The following is a 20,200-nucleotide window of genomic DNA, read 5'->3' as shown; positions in this document are numbered from 1 at the left end:
ATGCCAGCAGAAACAAATGGTGTAACTTGCAGCAACAAATTGTAGTTAATTAATGTGCCTACCTTGGATTCCAGTTTGCTTGCTAAACCACCTGACTAGTGAACATGAGGAATCCAAGCAGTGACTCATTAATTAGCAGCAATTTGCTGCTATGGTGTTACACCATTTCCCTTCTGTTGCCATGACTATACAACAGAATTTTGGTCGTACTTAATTAGAGCACATAATTCCATAAACATTCAGATTGTCTAAAAGATTTTGCACATAAACTAAGCACATAAATCTTAACTTGATTAGGCACTGGACTTTCAATTTTTTTAAAACTACAGAATTCTTGGAACTGTTTGCCAAAAAATATAAGTGCTTATAGGAGTTGCTAGGACAAGTTGCTGAGAAAGGCTGAACTCCATAGGAACTGCAAGGCATTATGGGACACTTGGCCTCCCTGCCTGTTTGGCTTCATACAGAGTTCCTTTCAAAACACTACCAGTTCCATAATGCCTGTATATGTGTGTGTAGATGGATACTTGTTATGTAAAAAAACCAGTTTTTTCAGTTTCTTCACCATGGCAGATAACACTCAGCTCTAACCAATAGCATTAATCTTAATTAACACACAGCTCTTCCGACATTCAGCTGAAAATGAAATCTCTCTATCCCACTCCCACTCTCTTTTTCACACACACACACACACACACACACACACACACACAATTACATGCAAAAGAGTACCTGCCTAACCAATAAGCTTATAGTACTATTCACAAACATTCTTCTACACCTGTCAACTGTTATTCCTGGCATACATCCAAGGTACAACTGTCAGTCAAACCCTAGTGACTTACAATGAATGCCAATATAAACCTATACAAGATCTATTTACAATGTAAAATCACCACATGAGTCAAACATACACATATTTAAAAGCACAGATTTCTCATCTGTTAGGATCTGGAATTTTTTTTTCTGTCAAAAGGCATCTTAACAAGAAAGAAAGACCACTACACAGCCCTTGAAATGTTTGGCATCAAGTTGCAGCTACTGTATAAGCACGTAACACCTTCAACTAAATATCAACTAACTTTTGAGTTCCCCGGTGCAGAACAAACATGCATGTTTAAAGTAAGCTGAACAGAAACTTTGTCTTGTATAAGGTAAGGTCTTTCGGGAAATATAAAATACTTCAATATGCTTTTTCGTGTGCAGCTCAGACACATACCAAGCTCTTTAGCAGAGATAAGATCTGCACACCAATGTGTTATATGGGATCAATATAATATGTCAAAAGTTAACTTATTTGTGACTCACATTTAGTCATCTCATGTATCATGAGGGAGAAGAAGGAGTAGATGCATACATTTCACTTTCTCTGTTTATATTCCTAAGTAACTTTGAGAGGGAGAATTTGCATAATTTTAGATATCCTTTAAAGAGGGGCATGCGAGCTGCTCCCACTTTTGAGGCATCTCATTTCATGCGCTGCCACAGAAAAGTAATAATAATAAAAATGTTTCTTCATAACATGGGAAACTACAAAACTTGGGTTAACATTATACAAAGTCAACACCAATCTTCATTTTGATAAATATTACTTTACAATATTACCTGTACATCCACATACATATATAACTGCACATTTCTTCCCCACTCCAAACTTCCCATTGTTATTATTTATGCTTTTGAAGCAGTGTTGGCTTTTATAATATCCTACTCTTCTTGCTCTTCAATCCGGCTCCTGATATCCACCACTATCAACAATGATCACTTCTTTACTCCTCATGAACTATTTGCTATATGGAAAGCAAATTAACCTCCTCACCCAAAACAGTTCCAAGTTTAGGGATAAGACAAGGATGCCCTCCTTCTTCTACACCAAAACCTATAGCCAAACTCAAATGTTACAATTCTCAATAACAGAGGGGATACGCAAAGTCGACTGCCTACACCTCTTTATGAGTCTGCAAGCCTTTATAAGCACTATATTTTTATAACAGAAAATTAAGCAGCATAACAAAGAATTTGGAGAACTGCGCTATGTATCATTTTCACCATAAAAGAATCTTAAAAAGATATAATCAAGCTGGACATAGCAAAGGGAGTTGGAGTACTTCCCCTACAACAAAAGGTTACATTACAACAAAGGGATATTTTTGGTTTAGAAAGAGATGACTGAGAGGGGACTTGTGGTAATAGTTGGTATAATTATATATTTGCCTGGAGAAAGCAGTCGGATTTTAATCCACCTCTCATAATATTAGAAATAAAGACCAAGTAGTGAACTTGATTATCAGTAGATTCAGATCAGAAAAACAAGACCTTGTTTCTAATCACAACACATAATTCATGGAATTCATCAACAGAGCATTGGATCTGGGCCACTATCTAAAACAGTTAAAAGAGAAGTTAGTCACATCCATGGGAGATATGTCTATTTCTTTCTATTAACCCTGATGACTACAGGGAACCTATGAAAGCTCATTGCTTAAGGACCACAGCAATAATTGAGAACTGTTGTCTACATGTTGGTGTTCCAGAAGCATCAGGCTGGCCATTGCGGGATGGAGGGGAGTAGACCAGAGGCTGGCAATTTTGTGGTCTGCGAGGCACTCTTTGACCTGGCAGTGAGGCTTGTCCTCCCGCCTCCTGCCCGGAGTGGTTTGCAGACTATGAGCTCTGGAGCGATAGGAATGGAGCACGGAGCCTGCAGCAACAGTGGAAGGTGAGTGGACAGTCTGGCCCCAGGGGGCTGGATCCTCGTCATGTCCATTTCTGCAGGGGTATTTGTATTCATATACAAATGCCCCCATCTTTAGTTAGAAGTCAAAGTAAAATAACTGTGAATGGTTCTGCTGAGTGGCGTGTGAGCTTAAACTGAGACATTTCCCTATTTATTGTCATACAGTGGTGCCTCGCATTATGACGTTAATTCGTTCCAGCAAAATCGCTGTAGAACAAAAACGGCGTAAAGCGAAATTAAAAAGCCCATAGAAACGAATTAAAATGCATTTAATGCTTTCCGATGGACTGGAAACTCACCATCCAGTGAAGATCCTCCATAGGGCAGCCATTTTCGCTGCCTGGGCAGCGAGGAATCCGTCCTAGAAAACAGCGGGGGGGCATTCTGTTTACCCGGCGGCCATTTTGAAACCACCAATCAGCTGTTAGAAAATCATTGTTTTGCGAAGAATTGGTTCCCGAAGCAGGGAACTGATCATCGCAAAGCGAAATTCCCCTATACGGAACATCGTAAAGCGATCGCAAAAGCGATCACAAAGTGTTCATCGTAATGTGGTTTCATTGTTAAACGGAGCGATCGTAAAGCAAGGCACCACTGTATTTATGTGATGCTAGTAGCTTTTTGCCTAATCTTCCCTTTCATTTTCTAATGTGTTTATTTGAGTGTTAAGATCTGTTTATTTTATAATGAACTAGGCATCTTTTAGATAATGTAATCTATTCTATCCCACCTCAGTGGCCGTAGTTTTAAATGACTGATTTGCTTTCATTGTATGGTTCTTTTTAAAAAAGAACTCTATTAGTCTTGTAGTCAAACACTCTAATAATCATCATAGGTCTTTGCTGCACTGTTCAATGAAACAGGAAGCCAACCCCAAAGTCTTTAACTACAGAACTGTTCTTTTAAGGCACTAGATATCCAGACCTCCTTATGACCATACAGATATATCTATATATTGCTATTTGTTATTTTTTAAAATTGTGCCAGATGACAGTTGTTATGGTTCTTTATTATATTATTCATTTTATTTATTTATTTATTTTATTTATATCCTGCCTATCTGGTCTTAGGACCACTCATGCATTCTGTAATAAAATCTATTAATTTAAAAAAAGATAAAACAGAAAGCTTAAACAGATCAGGGATTGTTTCCACACTTGGAGAGCTCTTTATCCCAAGATTCAATGGCTTGCTAGCCTGTAATGCATGAATGGCTAGGCTGTAATGCATGAATTAATTTATCCATCAGTTTAATGTAAGTATTATTTGAGCCTTGGCAATGTAGCTTTTTTAGTGTATCTCTTCCTTAGGGTGCTTGCTTTTTCCTTTTAGAATAATTCTCAGATAAAATAAGGCATCCATCTTGTTATGTTTAAGCACAACAATCCGAAATATTATACAAACTGTAGACTGTTTCTTGTTGTAATTTCCTTTTGGCAAGGGAAGAAAAAGATTGATTTATTGCTTTTACCTTTGCTTCAATTTGCTTAGTATCTGGATTTTGGAACAAAAATTTGATTTTGCTCTTGCCATCATCTGAAGACCCTTTAAGCTGGGAAAACTTGTACCGCCACAGTACAGCCTAAAAGAAACAAAACACACAGACACATCAACTTATAAAACAGAAGCAGAAGAAAAAGTTTTCCCTGCCAATTTTTGACCTGCTGGTGTTATAAAATTAAACAGATGCAGTGTTCTATGGTCTGAAGTTTCTTTGATCATAAAGATGCATCACATTCTGACAGTGTCTGGTTCAGAGCAGTCAGACTGCAGTTAAGAAATACTGTTTGAAAGCCTTTTAGCTTCACCTGACCTTGGATAACAGCAAAAAAGAGGACAAGAAAAAAAATGAAAAATAATAATTAAAAAAGGAGACTATGTCAAAATGTGAAAACAATGGTCAAGTTCCATCTCTTGAGCACCTTTTAAAACTGCAGAATAAAACATGGTTTTTCTGTGGCAAAGTCAATCTGTTGATAACTGCCTCACTGTGAGTGTTAACAAAATGGGATGGTGAAGCTAAATAAATGGAGTAGAGCAGGTGTAGGAAACCTTTGGAGATCCATATATTTTGGTTTGCCATACTCATCACAGCTGATAGTAAGAGGCTATGCTAGTCCAAACCATCTGAGAGCTCAAAGATTCTTCAGTCTAAAGCATAGGTTCCCAAACTTTTTTGCCCCATAGACCACTTGCCAACATATTTGTTTTCTATAGACCCCCCCCTGCAAAGTTTTGATACAAGTCTAAACTTGCACCCCCACATTTTTCTCTCTGATGTGGACCCCTGCAAGTCGAACTCAACCCCTGGGGGTCCATATAGACCACTTTGGGCAAGATGCTAACACACCAGGTTATGTCTGTCTGTCTGTCCGTCCGTCTGTCCGTCCGTCTGTCTGTCCGTCTGTCTGTCTGTCTATCTGTCTGTCTATCTCTATCTATCCCTATCTATCTATCTATCTATCTATCTATCTATCTATCTATCTATCTATCTATCTATCTATCTATCTATCTATCTATCTATCTATCTATCTATCTATCTATCTATCTATCTATCTATCTATCTATCTATCTATCTATCTATCTATCTATCTATCTCACCTGGTGTGTCAGCATCTTGCTTTTGCCCAGCTCTGTCTGCACCTATGGTCAACAACTGTTGTATGCCCATATTTCAGCATGAGAGATACAGACTGTGCCCTGTTATTGATGACTGAAGAAACTATTTTTTCAGACAGAGCTGCATCACTGAGGTGAAACCCACCATTTTCACTGAGGGGTTGTGTTTCATACAATTCATATTAAAAAGTAGAAACATCTGTTATTCCAGTTTCCTAGCCATGGACAATGCTTTCCACTTATTATCCTATAAAGAACAATGAAGTATTACAAAATCTTGTTACCAAATAGCTTGAAACAGCATTTCCAAATCTCAATATATTAGCTGTCTAGAAGAAATGGCCTCAGTTTTCCCAATGTGTAAACATGATATCTCTAGGTATAAGCTTTATGGAGGCTTTCAAACCACATACAGCAAACATTCAAGAGGTGTCTGACTGGGCTGCACACATCCAGCCAAATGTCTGCCTGGAACCTACTGTATATGTGTACATCTGGACATTCATGAAATTCACCAACTGTGGTTCTGCTTCACACCTCATGCATGTACCTATGTTAAATGTCTGTGGATATTGTTACTTGATACTTCACAACATATTTGTTTTCTTATTGTGTTTCCAAGTTATTACATAACTCTTCAGCATTAGTATTGTTATTCTGGATGTCTGTGCTGGCCAAGATGAAGGAAGTTATTTGACTCACTGAGCTATTTTTACTCATTCTTCCAGTTCAAATGGATGAATTTTTCCATGTGAGCAACACCAAGGTTATTATCCCAAGGTTGCCTGCATTTTGACTGAGGCTATGGCATCACAAACTATTTCACCATCTCTCAGCAGCACAAAATGAGTGCAGCTATGAAGTGACAGTGTATATGCCTCTGGGAATACTGTATAGCAGTTCTGTAGGTTATAACTCTTCTCTTGACTAATCCAAACAAATGGATGCCCTGACATAATATAAACCTTTGTACAATAGTCAATTAACATCCTATTCTGAGTGTAAGAATTTGTTCTTATACAGGATTATTCAACTGCTTATTACAATCAACTAGCAATCAAATACAAAATAAAAAAAATTAATCCATGGCCTAAAATCAGCTGGAAGTTCCAAATAGAATAGACCTGCTGAAGCAGTGGGATGTAAGCGAATCTTGACTTACTATTGAGCAATTGATTCAATGGCTGAAATCCTGTTGCTTAGCATAGTAAATATAACTAGATTAGGCCCAGTGAATCAATGAGGATTTGACAAGTCCACTCTTCCAAAAATCCCATTGATTCAAATGGATATACTATGATTTACTATGCTAGTCAACAGGATTTTGGCCAATGTATCTACTCCAGTTGGGACTGACAACTGGATTTAAGCCCATGGAGTGTGGAGCTCTGTTGACTCAACACAGGACAGAAAGACCTACAAAGTTACAAGGTTTTCTACATACATTAGTATTTTCACTCTGAAAAAAATATAGCACCATTTCTTCTCAGCATCAGCAAAGAGATTTTAATTTACTTGTCCTACAAACATTGCTGAATAGCAGCTCCTATTATCCCTCATCCTTGGCTATGTTGGCCAAATCTGATGAGATTTGCTGCACATTCTTCACTATTTTAAACACAAGATTATTGCATATGCATGCTGTAAACAAGCAAAACTTATTTCTTGTGTAGTAGTGCATAAAATATTCCAATAAAAACAGCACTGTGCAATTTTTACTTCCTGCAGATCACTGTTAACCCCAATGTGAAGGAGCAGATATTGAGGATGAGAAGTTTAACCTAAGTGACAAATTGTCATGCTGAGACACGCCATCTGGTTCAACATTATGTCCCTAGTAGTGGACATGTGCCTAAGGGAAGCTTACAAGTAGGACAAAATGGCAATACCCATCTCCTGCTATTCATTCTGCATGGAAAAAAAATCCACTGATGGAGAATCCATGAATTAATCTAATACTTTCTGCTAGTGGCAACATCAGCATCCCACCTCAATGCATCTCTTGGGTTAATTAAGCATTTTGTTTATTTTGCTTCTATCTAATGCTTGGGCCACTCTTTTTACAAAAGTGACATTTAGAAAAAAAAAGCTTTCTAAGTAGTCTGTGGGCAGTCCGGTCTATCAGGCTTCAGTGATGTGATGGAACACACACACACACACACACACACACACACACACACACACACAGACCAAGAGTTATCAAGTTCTCTGCACCCTAGGCCTATTCACATCCATATACATGGTTGAAATTGAATCTAAATGTATGCTGTCCAGAAAGCAAAAGCACATCAGAAAGCCAGCTAGGTTGGTTGGACTTCCCTGGAGCTTTGGAGGTTTGCCCATAAGAACTAGCGACTGCTTTCACAGAAGACAAAAACAGAAGTAAATACTCCTGACCTCTTTTTTGCCATGTCAGAGAAAGACTGCTGAATGGGCTGAATGAAGCTACTGTGGGGCTTCTCAGTCACACTTTCTCTTTCTGCCTCTGCATGTTTTTATTAGGAGACAAATCTTGTCCCCATGGAAACCTCTAACAACACCACATCTTTCTTATTTTTGGTACTAAATCTGAAGATGCACTTTTTGAAACGAGGCTTCCATGCTAGGAATGAGCCCTTCATACAACATGCTTATCATTCACTTTTGCTACAGAACTCATTTGGCAGCAACTGAAATTCTCACAGTAGGAAATATACAATGCCTCAGCCATCACTTCCTGCCACCTTGCTCAACCATGAAAAAAGAAATATCGTTATGCATGCCAGATTGGTATGGTGACAAATAGTGTCTATTTCTTGGGCATTGCGTCTTATGCCTGTTTTGGCACAACTGATTTAATGGAAGCTGGTGATTCAGTATTATTGTCAATTGGCGACAATTCAGTTTTGGAAAATATGGAAGACGCTAAAGTTGCTTGGCTTGCAAAACTGTTGATGTTCAGAGGATAATATCTCTACTGGCTCACATCAAGTGTCTGTCTAGTAGAACATCATCCTTTGAGCAATGGCCATTCGTATGCAGAGCTTAAAGCAGTTGCTCTTTTTGGACTAGACTGTAGCGACATACTGATCTGGGCTTTCTAGAAATGACAGCCCTGATTTAACTCTTCCAGGCTCTAGGCATATGCCTTCAGGAATCCCACAGGCAACTCATCTTCATTGTCTGTTCCCCCATAAAAAAACTAGTAATCAAGTCTGCCTTTGAATCTAAGCTGCCACCATTAAGTCATATTTGTTCACCCAGACTTCTAGTATTTTCAAGATTCTGTAACTTTAATATTTTAACATCAACAAACAAACAAACAAAAAAAGAAACAACTGGAACAATGGCATACTGCAAAGGCCTTGGATACAGTCATGCCCATTGTCAACAGGGAATGAATGAAGGAGGTATCTTTCATTCCTGTTCCAATAGGGGAGCAGGAATAATTACTCATCAGTCAAACATTCTCACAGAAGCTATCTGCAGGCAGGATAGAAACAGAGCAGAGACACTCTTCCTTTCCCCATGACACTTTCTGCGAGAATCACGATGATTTACTAAAATGAGGGGGGGAGTGCATTGGCAAAGCATTTCGAAAATGGAATTGGCTGTCATTCAAATTTTGCTAGGGCAGATGGAAAAATATATTGGCAGTATTAAAAACTACAGCTGCAAAGTCATGTATAGCTTGTCTGGAAGTCTCCAGAGCAACCACATAAGCAGCAGTGAATAAATAAAAGTTGAGAGTCTATGAATATGCATTAATGTACTCGGCAAGCAAAGCAAGCGAGGAATCTTAATTTTAAGATATTTTGATACCATATTTCCATTTAGTTCCTCTACATTTTTTTCTGAATACTACACATATGTGCCCATTCACAATCTTTAGATATGAAACACCTTTTAAAGCAAATATGTACCATCACTAGATAGATACCTTCTACTTGGGTTTCTACTTAAGTGAATTTATTCACAAGCTTTACTCTTTTGTTTCTTCCATTTAGCTTTATTTAAAATAATAACAATTGATTGTTTGTGAGCAGTGGGGTGAAGGAAGAAATTATATCATGAATTAACCTACACCACATCTCCCTTGCAAGATAATTATTTGTCATTAGATACAACTGCTGAGTATCAATAACTCATAAGGTGAATATCAATAACTCATGGCCTTTTACTAGTGGAGAGCAAGAAGGGCCCAGATTGTTTCCCATGTTCTCTAATGTTAATTTGAAGCTGCTGGGAGAGGTTGCCCTAAGGCTTTGCAGGAATTACTACCACTATATTTTCTTCTAATCTGTTTCTGTATTGGTGGTATTGCTTTAGGATAGTAAGTCACAGCTAGAGTAGGTCCATTTGAATCAACGGATTTTACAAAGATGTTGACTTGCCAAGTCCCTGATTCAGTAACCCTACTCTAATCAGATTTACAATGTTAAGCAACAGGATTTTGGCCAATCGCTATTAGATTGCATAGGGATGGACAATCATAAACTTCACCCAGGGCAAGACTTCCACTAATCTGGGAATACACAGGTTAACTGTATTGATTTCCTTCCACAGCAAGGACAGAAGAAGATAAACCTGTTCCTCTCATCAGATCACCCCTCGATACCTATCTCTCATTACTGAAATTCTTAATTTATTAGAAATAAAGTGAGCTTGGGAATGAAATCCAAAATATCTGCACTGTTAATAGGCCTGAGATTATACAAAGTTAGTATATCTATGGCCCAAATCCTGTTACATAAATGACACCTATGGAACTGTGACAATATCCCCCCGGGGGAGATTTTCATTGATGAAAGGCTTTTGTCCATGGCTCTCACAGTTTCCAAGCAATGAAATGGATTACTTGTGAGTTGGACAAGCTGAGGAGTAGAAGGAGGTGGGGCAGCAGGATCATTAACTTTTTGAAGGAGTAACTTACATGAAGGAGTTTTGTGTGTATGTGTCCACTTAAAACACATACAGTAAATACTTTCTGTGATGATTGATGGGGCTAAAACCCCCAAAAGCTTACTTCAGTCAGTCTTTTAGTTTTGTTATTGCTAAAGCCTACTCCATTTGCATTCTCATCATCATCATCATCATCGTCGTCGTTGTTATTATTATTATTATTATTATTATTATTATTATTATTATTATTATTATTATTATTATTATTATTATTGTGGTGGTGGTGGTGGTGGTGGTGGTGGTGGTGGTGATGATGATGATGATGATGATGATGATGATGATGATGATGATGATGATGATGATGGACCCTCATTTTTGAAAAGCCTAAGATTCACACCCAAAGCTCTGAAAGAAAGAACTTGTTGAAACTTTAAACATGAATTTCTCAGACTAAATTGGGTGAAATGCTGGACATTCCTTTTACAAGTTTATTGTACTTCATTGTTAATTCATTGATTTGTTTAATTTATTACGTACATTTCCTCCAGTTCACTTAAGAAGGACTACAGAACTGGTGAGAACCTTCCTCTTTTCCTGTCTGCAATTCTGTCTATAGTCACATGGACTGAGGGGCAGAATTACAAGGATTATATAAAGTAGGGGTAGGCAATTGTGGGGTGTCCATCAGTTAAAAATCTGAATAAATATTTATTCATCCACCCATTCATTCTGGTTCTTATCTTGCCTTTTTGTGCTAGTGGACACCTCATCGAGAGAAAAGTGGGCTACAAGTGACACTGAATAAATACATGGATTAAGATTTTTAAAACGAAAATTAACAATTAAGTAAAATAAATCAATTAAGACTTAAAACTATAGTATATGCATATTTTTATAAATTAAAAACTATAAAATTTAAAAATATCTCGCCATCTCAGTTGCCTCTTAGCTCCCTAGAAGCCTTTCTAAAGAAGTGTTTTCAGCTGACAGTGGAAGGAAAGGAAAGAAGGGGCCAACTGCACTTCCTGAGGGAAGGAGTTCCAAGATTCCATGGTGGACAAATTTTGTTGTTGTTTAGTCATTATGTTGTGTCTCACTCTGGACCAGAACATGGCAGGCCCTCCTGTCTTCCACTGCCTTCCAGAGTTTGGTCAAATTCATGTTGGTAGCTTTGATGACACTGTCGAACCATCTCATCCTCTGTCATTCCCTTCTCCTCTTGCCTTCACATTTTCCCAACATCAGGGTCTTTTCCAGGGAGTCTTCTCTTCTCATAAGATGGGTAAGGTATTAGAGCCTCAGTTTCAGGATCTGTCCTTCCAGGGAGCACTCAGGGTTGATTTTCTTCAGAATGGATAGGTTTCTTCTCCTTGCAGTCCAGGGGACTCTCAAGAGTCTCCTCCAGCAGCACAATTCAAAAGCATCCATTCTTCAGCAGTCAGCCTTCTTTATGGTCCAGCTCTCACTTCCATACATAACTACTGGAAAAACCATAGCTTTGACTATGCAGACCTTTGTCGGCAAGGTGATGTCTCTGGTTTTTAAGATGCTGTCTAGTTTTTTCTGTGGACAAACTATCCCTCCAAATATAAAAACAAACACATAAACAGAACAGCAAAACTGAAACCATAACTGGCTGAAACCCCAATCTTGTTTTTTGTTTTCAGGGAGGCTTGGGACAAAACAAGGCAGAAGGTCACCTTGCTCCTTTTTTTTTTGTGGTTTTTTTGCAAAAAAGATTTCAATTTCTAGTTCCCCAGTTAAACTGGGAGAAACAATGATAAAATATCAAAATCAAACCAATGCAGAAAGAGTAGGAAACAAAAAAGACCTGTGAACGGAAGAATTATCTCTGAGGAAAGAGAGTTGGGAGATAAGGAAAATAAAAGAAGAATCAGAAGCAGTAGGTGGGTTAGTGGGAAAAGAGGAGGAAAAGCGTAAGAGGAAGGAGGGAGAGGGGAAGTGCAGCCCTGAAGGAGAGATTATAAGGAGAGAATAATGAAGAATAAGAGGTATGGCTGAATGCCTTGGAGGAACCAGGGAACGAGATATATTTATGGAGGAGACAGTGACTATTAAAGAAATTGAATCACAGCAGGAGGAGATGTATGTATGTATGTATGTATGTATGTATGTATGTATGTATGTATGTATGTATGTATGTATGTATGTATGTATGTATGTATGTATGTATGTATGTATGTATGTATGTATGTATGTATGTATGTATGTAAAATATTTTTATCCCATCTTTCTCCTTAAAAGGACCCAAGGCAGCCGAATATGGAAGCTGAGAGGAAATGAAACAGAAAGTCGCCCTCCAAACCTTCTTCTGGGGAGAATGAGAACTAAGTGAGAAACATTGACTTTTCCAAGTACTAACTGCCAAAAGGTCTCCCCCTCACCTCAAACAATCCTGGCTAGATTTACCAGGAGAAGCCCTGTCAAGTCCCATACTGTTCCTAGACAGTGGGGGTGGGGGTGGAATCAAGACTTCATCCTAGCATGTTCAGTTCAAGAACTGATGAACCATCTTTTTTTGTGGTGCCCTTTGTTTAGTTCTCTTAAATTCTATTCTGAGAGCAGCCGGAATATAGCAAACCCACCCTTAAGAGTCAGTGGAAGTGGTAGGGTTTTACGAGAGAGTGAAAGAAGGGTGGGAAATGATTGTTTTTGTGCTTAACATCACAGCTGGAATAATTGAATATTACTCTTGTTGAGTAGATCCTGTTCAAACAAACAGATCCTGTTTGCTTGAATATACACTTGTTGCGAGTCTTAGAATAAAACATGGGAGAAGAGAAACCTCACAGGCCTCTATAGTTGGTGTGGGGGGGGAGAGCACAGGAAAATTGTCCCATCTGACATTTTGTCCAGTTTGAAGGGGCACTGGGGAAGATCAGGTAAGTCCTTGAGGTTAACAAAATGGCCTCAAAGACGACATGTGACCTACTTTGCCCATCCTGATATACAAGGATTAGTGCAGTTTTGACAGGAAATGTCTTCATATTGTTGACCAAACACTTTTTGCTACTGAGTGAAGAAACCACACAACAATTAAAAAAAACACCAAGTACATAAATGAATATAACTCATTCAATTTTGTGTACTTTGCTGACCTGTTCAGAAAAGGCTTTCATTCATCCAACGTACACATTTTCATAAGAAAACTTAAACTCTTTCTCCCTCTATATAAAAAAGAATTAATTCTAAAAACCCCACCCCACACATTTACAAGGACATTCACGGAAAAATGAATACAAAGAGCAGTGTGAGATTAGTTCCAAATCAAATTTATTCTTTCAGGTCAAGTAAATATGGGGAAATTATCTGCAGTGTTCTTTGACTAGCCCTGAGGTATGTTCTGGTGGAAAAAGAAATCAATGGAAAGGCACCCATTGACTTTGCTGAAGTATAGATCAAGCTTTCCATAATCATGATAATGTAAGAGCTGATGGTATGTCATGGACCTGTCAAAACAAATTACTTGCTTCAGGTGAATGAGCAAAGTAGGATTTCATAAGGCTAGAAAAACTATTACAAGGACTGAGGCTGAATCTAATGGTTTCTTTCTGCTAGATAGCTGATATTTCTTCTGTTGAACAGTGTTGCCAGCTGAATATTTTGATTAACTTACTTCTGTTAGATTTTTTTTTTCTGTTACAAAAATCTAAATGTGAACCCATAACTTTGTTAACACACTTTGCTAATGCATCTCTGATAATGAATTATGTCAGAGAACACCGTGTCACTAGATTGGAGCACAAGGAAAGTGGGACAATGAATTGAGACTATGTTGTTTTTTTGTGATTGGCCTTGTTAAAATTACAGCCCTGTTATTTGGCCAACAGTGAACGCAAAGCCTACTCCTTGCCTTCTCATTCTCAAACAGTGGGCACGGGGAAGGGATGCAGAGTTTATGTTTGGTATGCAGAAGGTCTTAGACACAGTCACTTACACCTGGACTCTAAAATATGCCATGGTTTGAAAACCAGTCAGTGCTGCTAGTACTGGGCTAGATGGACCTATGGTCTGATTCAGTATAAGACAGCTTTCTTCCTTCCCTTGCTCTTTGTGCTATGCTTCTGGCCCCCTGCATTGAGGCCACTGCGTAATATAATTCAAAAACATCAATTTGCAGTGGGCTCCCTTTATCTATCTTATGCTGCAGTGATGCACAAATCTGCCTGGGTATTGATTTGTAGCCAGGTTTGGAAAACGGTAATTTCAACTGCAAACTGGGAATGTGACTAAATTTATTCTAAACTAATTACAAGCAAACATTGGATTCTTCCAAACCGCTTGTGACACCAGTGGTTGCTCTGCCCAAGGAATACCCTACTCAAATGTTCTTCCCAAAGAGATCTGATCCCTTATCAGGGAGGGATGGTAGCAGCAGAGAGTACTACATTAGCTAACAAAGGGTGAACTTGATCTTGATGGCACCACCAGAAATGTGTTCCTTTTGCTTTTCATAACTGGTAACTTCTAGCCTTCAGATAAAACTTTTCCATAATGCTCAGAGAGGCGGAGAACTAAAAAGCAAGGAAAAAATTGGATCAAGGGGGAGGGTTTGTGCAAAATGATCTAATAATGTCCTCCATGTCAAGGACAAATTACAAAAATATCTTCTGCAGAACTGTTTTGAGACAGATAACAAGGATGTGAGAGAAGAAAATCTGCAATAGGGACAGACTTCAGAAATGACTTAATTTCAAAACATTATCCTCAGAACAGGAACATTAGATTTTGTTTTATTTTGTTTTTCTTCAGCTTACCTTTGTTGCTGCATCGAAGCATACAAAGCCCATGCCAAAATCTATGGTAAGCCCCATAAGATGACTCTCTAGAACACAAGCATATGTCTTGCACTGGGGGGAAATTGGAAAAACATGGCATGTTAAATAGTACTTTAGTTGACCATATTCATCATGTAACATTATAAGTAGGAGAAACAATTCTTAATACGTATTATGTACAATGAGGAAATGCAACAAACTGGATATGTGATTAGTACAATCTATTTTTCATTCATTAATTGTACAGATCTGAGCTTGGAATAAATAAATTCCTCAAATAATTAGGCAAAATCTTTTAATTTTCCCCTAGTTTTTGCCAAACACAGTTAGAATAGTGTTAGAAATTTAACCAAGTCCCAATAAATTAAAAATTACAAATTCAAAATGAAAATTGAAAGATTTTTTAAAAAAATTACGCATGGAAAGAGTCTGACTAGTTAGGGAAGAAGAAAACAAGAGATCATACTGGCAATATCAGCAGTAGGGGAGGGTGACATAGATTGTAGGATGTGTCTGTAATGGCTCAGCTTGTGCAGCTCAGTTCACCCTTCAATGGGGACAAACTGATAGTAAGAGAAAATTAGTTTAGTGTTTTGATGGGATGTGCTCTTTTTAACTAGAGATTTCTGAAATTATATTTCGGATCAATGGCCTCTGCATGCCAAATATGTGTCCTTTTGATCTTTATGGACAATGCTTCTTGATCACTCATCATTCTTTATTACCCTTTTCAGTCCAGACAAATAATCCATGGTAACTGGAGGGTGACTAGGGAAATACAAAGAAAAGAAGAGAGGAGCAAATGATCAACAAAAGTCAGCTCCAATGAATCTGGAAAGTGCTAGTCTGGAGAGCTCAACTGACACTTCAGAGATCTCATCTGCTCTGTTGAGCATGGATAGAGTTCCTACTCCTGTTCCTCTGAAGATGACTGGCAAAATGTCAGGAAGAACAACCTTCAGAACACGGCCAAAGAGCCCGAAAAACCCACAACAACCATCAGATCCCGGCCGTGAAAGCCTTCGAGAATACATTTAACTATAGTAAGTTACACAAGCCTTGTATGAATACCAGCAGCATTCTAAAAATATTGCCGATTATCGTTACTGAAAACTTTCACAGGTTTTTGAATCTTCAAGTGAAAATCTTAATCAATTGAGACTTTTGCACTTGTCTTTCAAGCTCTGATTGCTAAATATTAGTTTAATCTTTAAAAGTAAGGTTTACAAGATTATGATGTAGATTGCTGAAGGCACATAATGGCTGCAATCCTGCTGCTAAATTGCACTTAGAGTAGGTCCATTGAATAATTGGGTATTTAGTGAGTGTGCTTTTCCATAAGTTCCATTGCTTCAAATGAATCCACTTTATTTCCAACATACTTTAGCATAGTGAGTTGCAACTAGAGTAGGCCCATTTGAATCAATGGAACATACAGAAAAGTTGACTAACCACATCTCAATTGATTCAACAGGTCTATTCTAGTGTGACTTGCTACACTAAGTAACAGGATTTCAGCCACTAATTGGCAAGAAGATTACTGTTGCTAGAATTAGAGAACATGTCAAATGGAATGTTTAATATAAGATTCAAAAGAATGCTTCTGATACAGTTTTGGCTAAATTAAATGAGTTGGACCGATTGTAGCAACACTTAGGGTAGAGCTACTGTAATCAGTGGAATTTAGGTTAGTCATGAGTCAAGTAATTCCAAATGATTTCAATGGCTCTATTCTAAGTATGACTAAATCTGGCTCCCAATCCCATATGTTTGAAAACAGAACAGAACACTTTAAAAGATTACAAAAACAATGACAGAATATGAATTAAGTTATGAACTGAAGTCTACTTTTGCATATCCTTTTTTATGTTGAGAATATCCCCATTGTTCAATCAACATTTATATTAAATCTTCACTTTAAATAAGTCTGGGGATAAATTGTATTTAGTGCTTAGTGTATATGCCCTCTTGCTTCTATAATATTTTATGGATGAAGTGATTCCTACTATCATTCTCTCTGATGTACGCATTATTGAAACATTAATAACATAGCAAAAGAAGAAGAAGAAGAAGAAGACAGTTAATCACAGAGCTACTCAGGAGGCTGCTGAGTAGAACAGACTGCTGGTTTTCTGCAACATACACCTTCCCTGAAGCTGAACTCCATCTATGAAGGGCAAATGCAAGGCTGGGAGCCTGCCCCATGAGTAGCTGATGCTCTGATATAAAATATTCTGGCAAGCTACCATGTTTCCCCAAAAATAAGACAGGGTCCAAAAATGAAGTAGGGCTTATTTTCAGGGGATGTTTCATTTTTTTCCATGTACAACAATTGACATTTTATTCAAATATAGTCATGTCATCTTCTGGTTGCCGCACAATGCTGTACAATGGTGGAGGGTGGGGTTTCACTTAACAACACTTTATTTTTGGGGTAGGGCTTATATTACGAGCATCCTGAAAAATCATACTAGGGCTTATTTTCAGGTTAAGTCTTATTTTAGGGGAAACAGGGTACTGAAGAAGGGGTCTATTCAAGATAGTAGCAAAAGAAGTTGATGGTTGAGCAAGCACAAGGCCACTCAAATCTTACATGTTAATGTTCGAAAATTGGCTTCATTGATTATTTAAAACATTATGAATTCATGTGATCCTGCCACAAACCTGATTCCAGGACAGCTCACAAAATGTCCAGGAGTCAGGGTAAATATATGTGGCTGGTTTCCGCTAATAATCACCTATTTCTCCCAAAAATGTGATCTTTAGGAGCAGCAATGTAAAAAGAGTAGCAATGTCATAAAATCTGACATTGTCATTGTCTTGATTTGAAATGAATCAACATGTAATTATCAAGGCACACAAGATTTTTCATCTCCAAGCAGAACAATATAAACATTACTAATTTATCTCTTCAGGGTCCCTTAACCCATGCATTTTTTCTCTGCACAGAACTAGCATCCTTTCCTTTGAGAAGCAAAGCATACGCCCATACAGCAAGCACAGAACAACTGGAAGATTGTTTAAAAAGATGGAAACAAACCCTCCAATATGTGTGATCCTCAAAAGTACATGCAACAAAACAGCAGCTATTCTTTGTACAATTTGCATTTTAGTGATTTGTCTCCATTTTTGCCAGCCAGCCAGCCAGCCAACCAACCAACCAACCAATCTTATTCTCTTGTTATTAACAGCACCACAAAATATTTCACCCTATTGCAAAGTGATTATAATGTTGCATATGGGGAGAAGACAAGCAAGTGTGCATTTACACCCAGACTCAGGTGTAGGTTTTCAGGGACAATGGGGACAGTATACATTGAGAGGTGTGGATCCTGTATGAATGCAGCTGTTTAGTTTTAGCCATTCCCCCCAAAGACCTGAGTTGCTGAAATCCTTCATAAATAAAGACAGAGAATCCCTACTGCATGCATTTTTCTCTGTAGTGCTACTTCTATGTTTGGCAAAAATTCTTTCATTGCTGAGAAACAGTTATATAAACATAATATGTAGTAATCAGATATTTATTTTTAATGCAATTGGTCATTAACAGGAGAGACAAAGAATAAAAGTCACTGGCTGAAATCTTGCTTTTGCAGCTACAGTGTGTCAGGCTAATAATGTAATCAGCCACGGTGATTTCAGAAGTAAAAAAAGACAGTGTTTTCCTCTCAAAAAGGTCCCAAGGCTCCCATGGAAACACTTCCATCATGGGGAAGCCATTGTGGGCCATAAGACAGTGAGGAAGTATTTTATTTCTGAAATTCATCAGCACTGGTAAAGTCATATCAGTGCTCGCGATTTTTGGAAATGAAAGACTCTCTCCATCCCGTGGGTTGTAGTGACTTCCCAGTGATGAAAGAGGTTCTGTGGGAGCCCTTGGGACCTTCATCAGGGGAATCCAGTAATGTTTTATTTCCGAAAGATCACCACAGCTGAAGACATCAATGCAGCGTAACTGCACAAACAAGATTTGAGCCTTTCGCTGCAGCTGGGGAACAATTTACATGTACCTTCTTAGCCATTCTACTGATCTTTCTCTCTGTGTTTCTTTCACACACACACACACACACACACACAGAGAGAGAGAGAGAGAGAGAGAGAGAGAGAGAGAGAGAGAGAGAGAGCGCTAGGCCACCCATCAGCCATACAGAGGAAATCATGTCAGCACTGCTCCCTCTTTTAACCAGTGCTGTTGTTGTTCAAGGATATCAGACAGGTGGCTGTCTAAGTTTCCCCTGAATGCCATCTTTATTGGAGAGCTCACAATCTCCCAAGGTGATTTGTTCCTCTTTGCTTGTTGTTGTTTAGTCGTTAAGTCATGTCTGATTCTTTGTGACTCCATGGACCTGAGCACGCCAGGCCCTCCTGTCTTCCACTGCCTCCCGGAATTTGATCAAATTCATGTTGGTCACTTCAGTGACACTGTCCAACCATCTCATCCTGTCATCCCCTTCTCCTCTTGCCTTCACACTTTCCTAACATGAGGGTCTTTTCCAGGGAGTCTTCTCTTCTCATGAGATGGCCAAAGTATTCGAGCCTCAGTTTCAGGCTCTGTCCTTCCAGTGAGCACTCAGGATTGATTTCCTTCCAAATGGATAGGTTTGGTCTCTTTGCAGTCCAGGGGACTCTCAAGAGTCTCCTCCAGCACCACAATTCAAAAGCATCAATTCTCCGGTGGTCAGCCTTCTTTACGGCCCAGATCTCATTTCCATACATTGCTACTGGAAAAGCCATAGCTTTGATTATGTGGACCTTTGTCGGCAAGGTGATGTCTCTGCTTTTTAAGATGCTGTCTAGGTTAGTCATCGCTTTTCTCCCAAGAAGCAGGTGTCTTTTAATTTTGTGGCTGTTGTCACCATTTGCAGTGATCATGAAGCCCAAGAAGTTAAAATCTGTCACTGCCTCCATATCTCCCCCTTCTATTTGCCAGGATCCTCTTTGCTAATTGTAATAATATTCTTGCCCCTCTTAGTTCACACTCATAAGGGAGAATGTCTGGACTGAATGCAGTTTCACTTATTTTTTTCCCCATGTCTTTGTGGCATAACTAGTTCAGTAAAGAGTCAACTGTGACATCCTTTTTATTCAAAGGGAAAATTGTAATGAAGTCATAGGTTATCATTTAAACAAATATGTTGGAACTCAAGTAAATAAAGATGAACTA

The 20,200-nt window shown here is 38.4% G+C and overlaps 1 protein-coding gene across 2 annotated transcripts in view; it reads right to left on the bottom strand.

The window, feature by feature from the left end:
* SNTG1 (syntrophin gamma 1) overlaps window positions 1–20,200 on the bottom strand; it is a 290,507-nt gene that overhangs the window by 3,971 nt on the left and 266,336 nt on the right. For both annotated transcript variants that reach the window (XM_072998919.2, XM_078393734.1), the window contains 2 exons: window positions 15,016–15,108; window positions 4,209–4,319 (listed from right to left, as the gene is read on the bottom strand). In XM_072998919.2, coding sequence (XP_072855020.1) covers window positions 4,209–4,319; window positions 15,016–15,108 — 204 coding nt within the window. The remainder of the gene's footprint in view (window positions 1–4,208; window positions 4,320–15,015; window positions 15,109–20,200) is intronic.

The sequence above is a fragment of the Pogona vitticeps genome, chromosome 4, assembly GCF_051106095.1.
Source record: "Pogona vitticeps strain Pit_001003342236 chromosome 4, PviZW2.1, whole genome shotgun sequence".
Classification (NCBI taxonomy): Eukaryota; Metazoa; Chordata; class Lepidosauria; order Squamata; family Agamidae; genus Pogona; species Pogona vitticeps.
The sequence above is the reverse complement of the archived record's forward strand: the minus strand, read 5'-3'. Positions and strand labels throughout refer to the sequence as shown.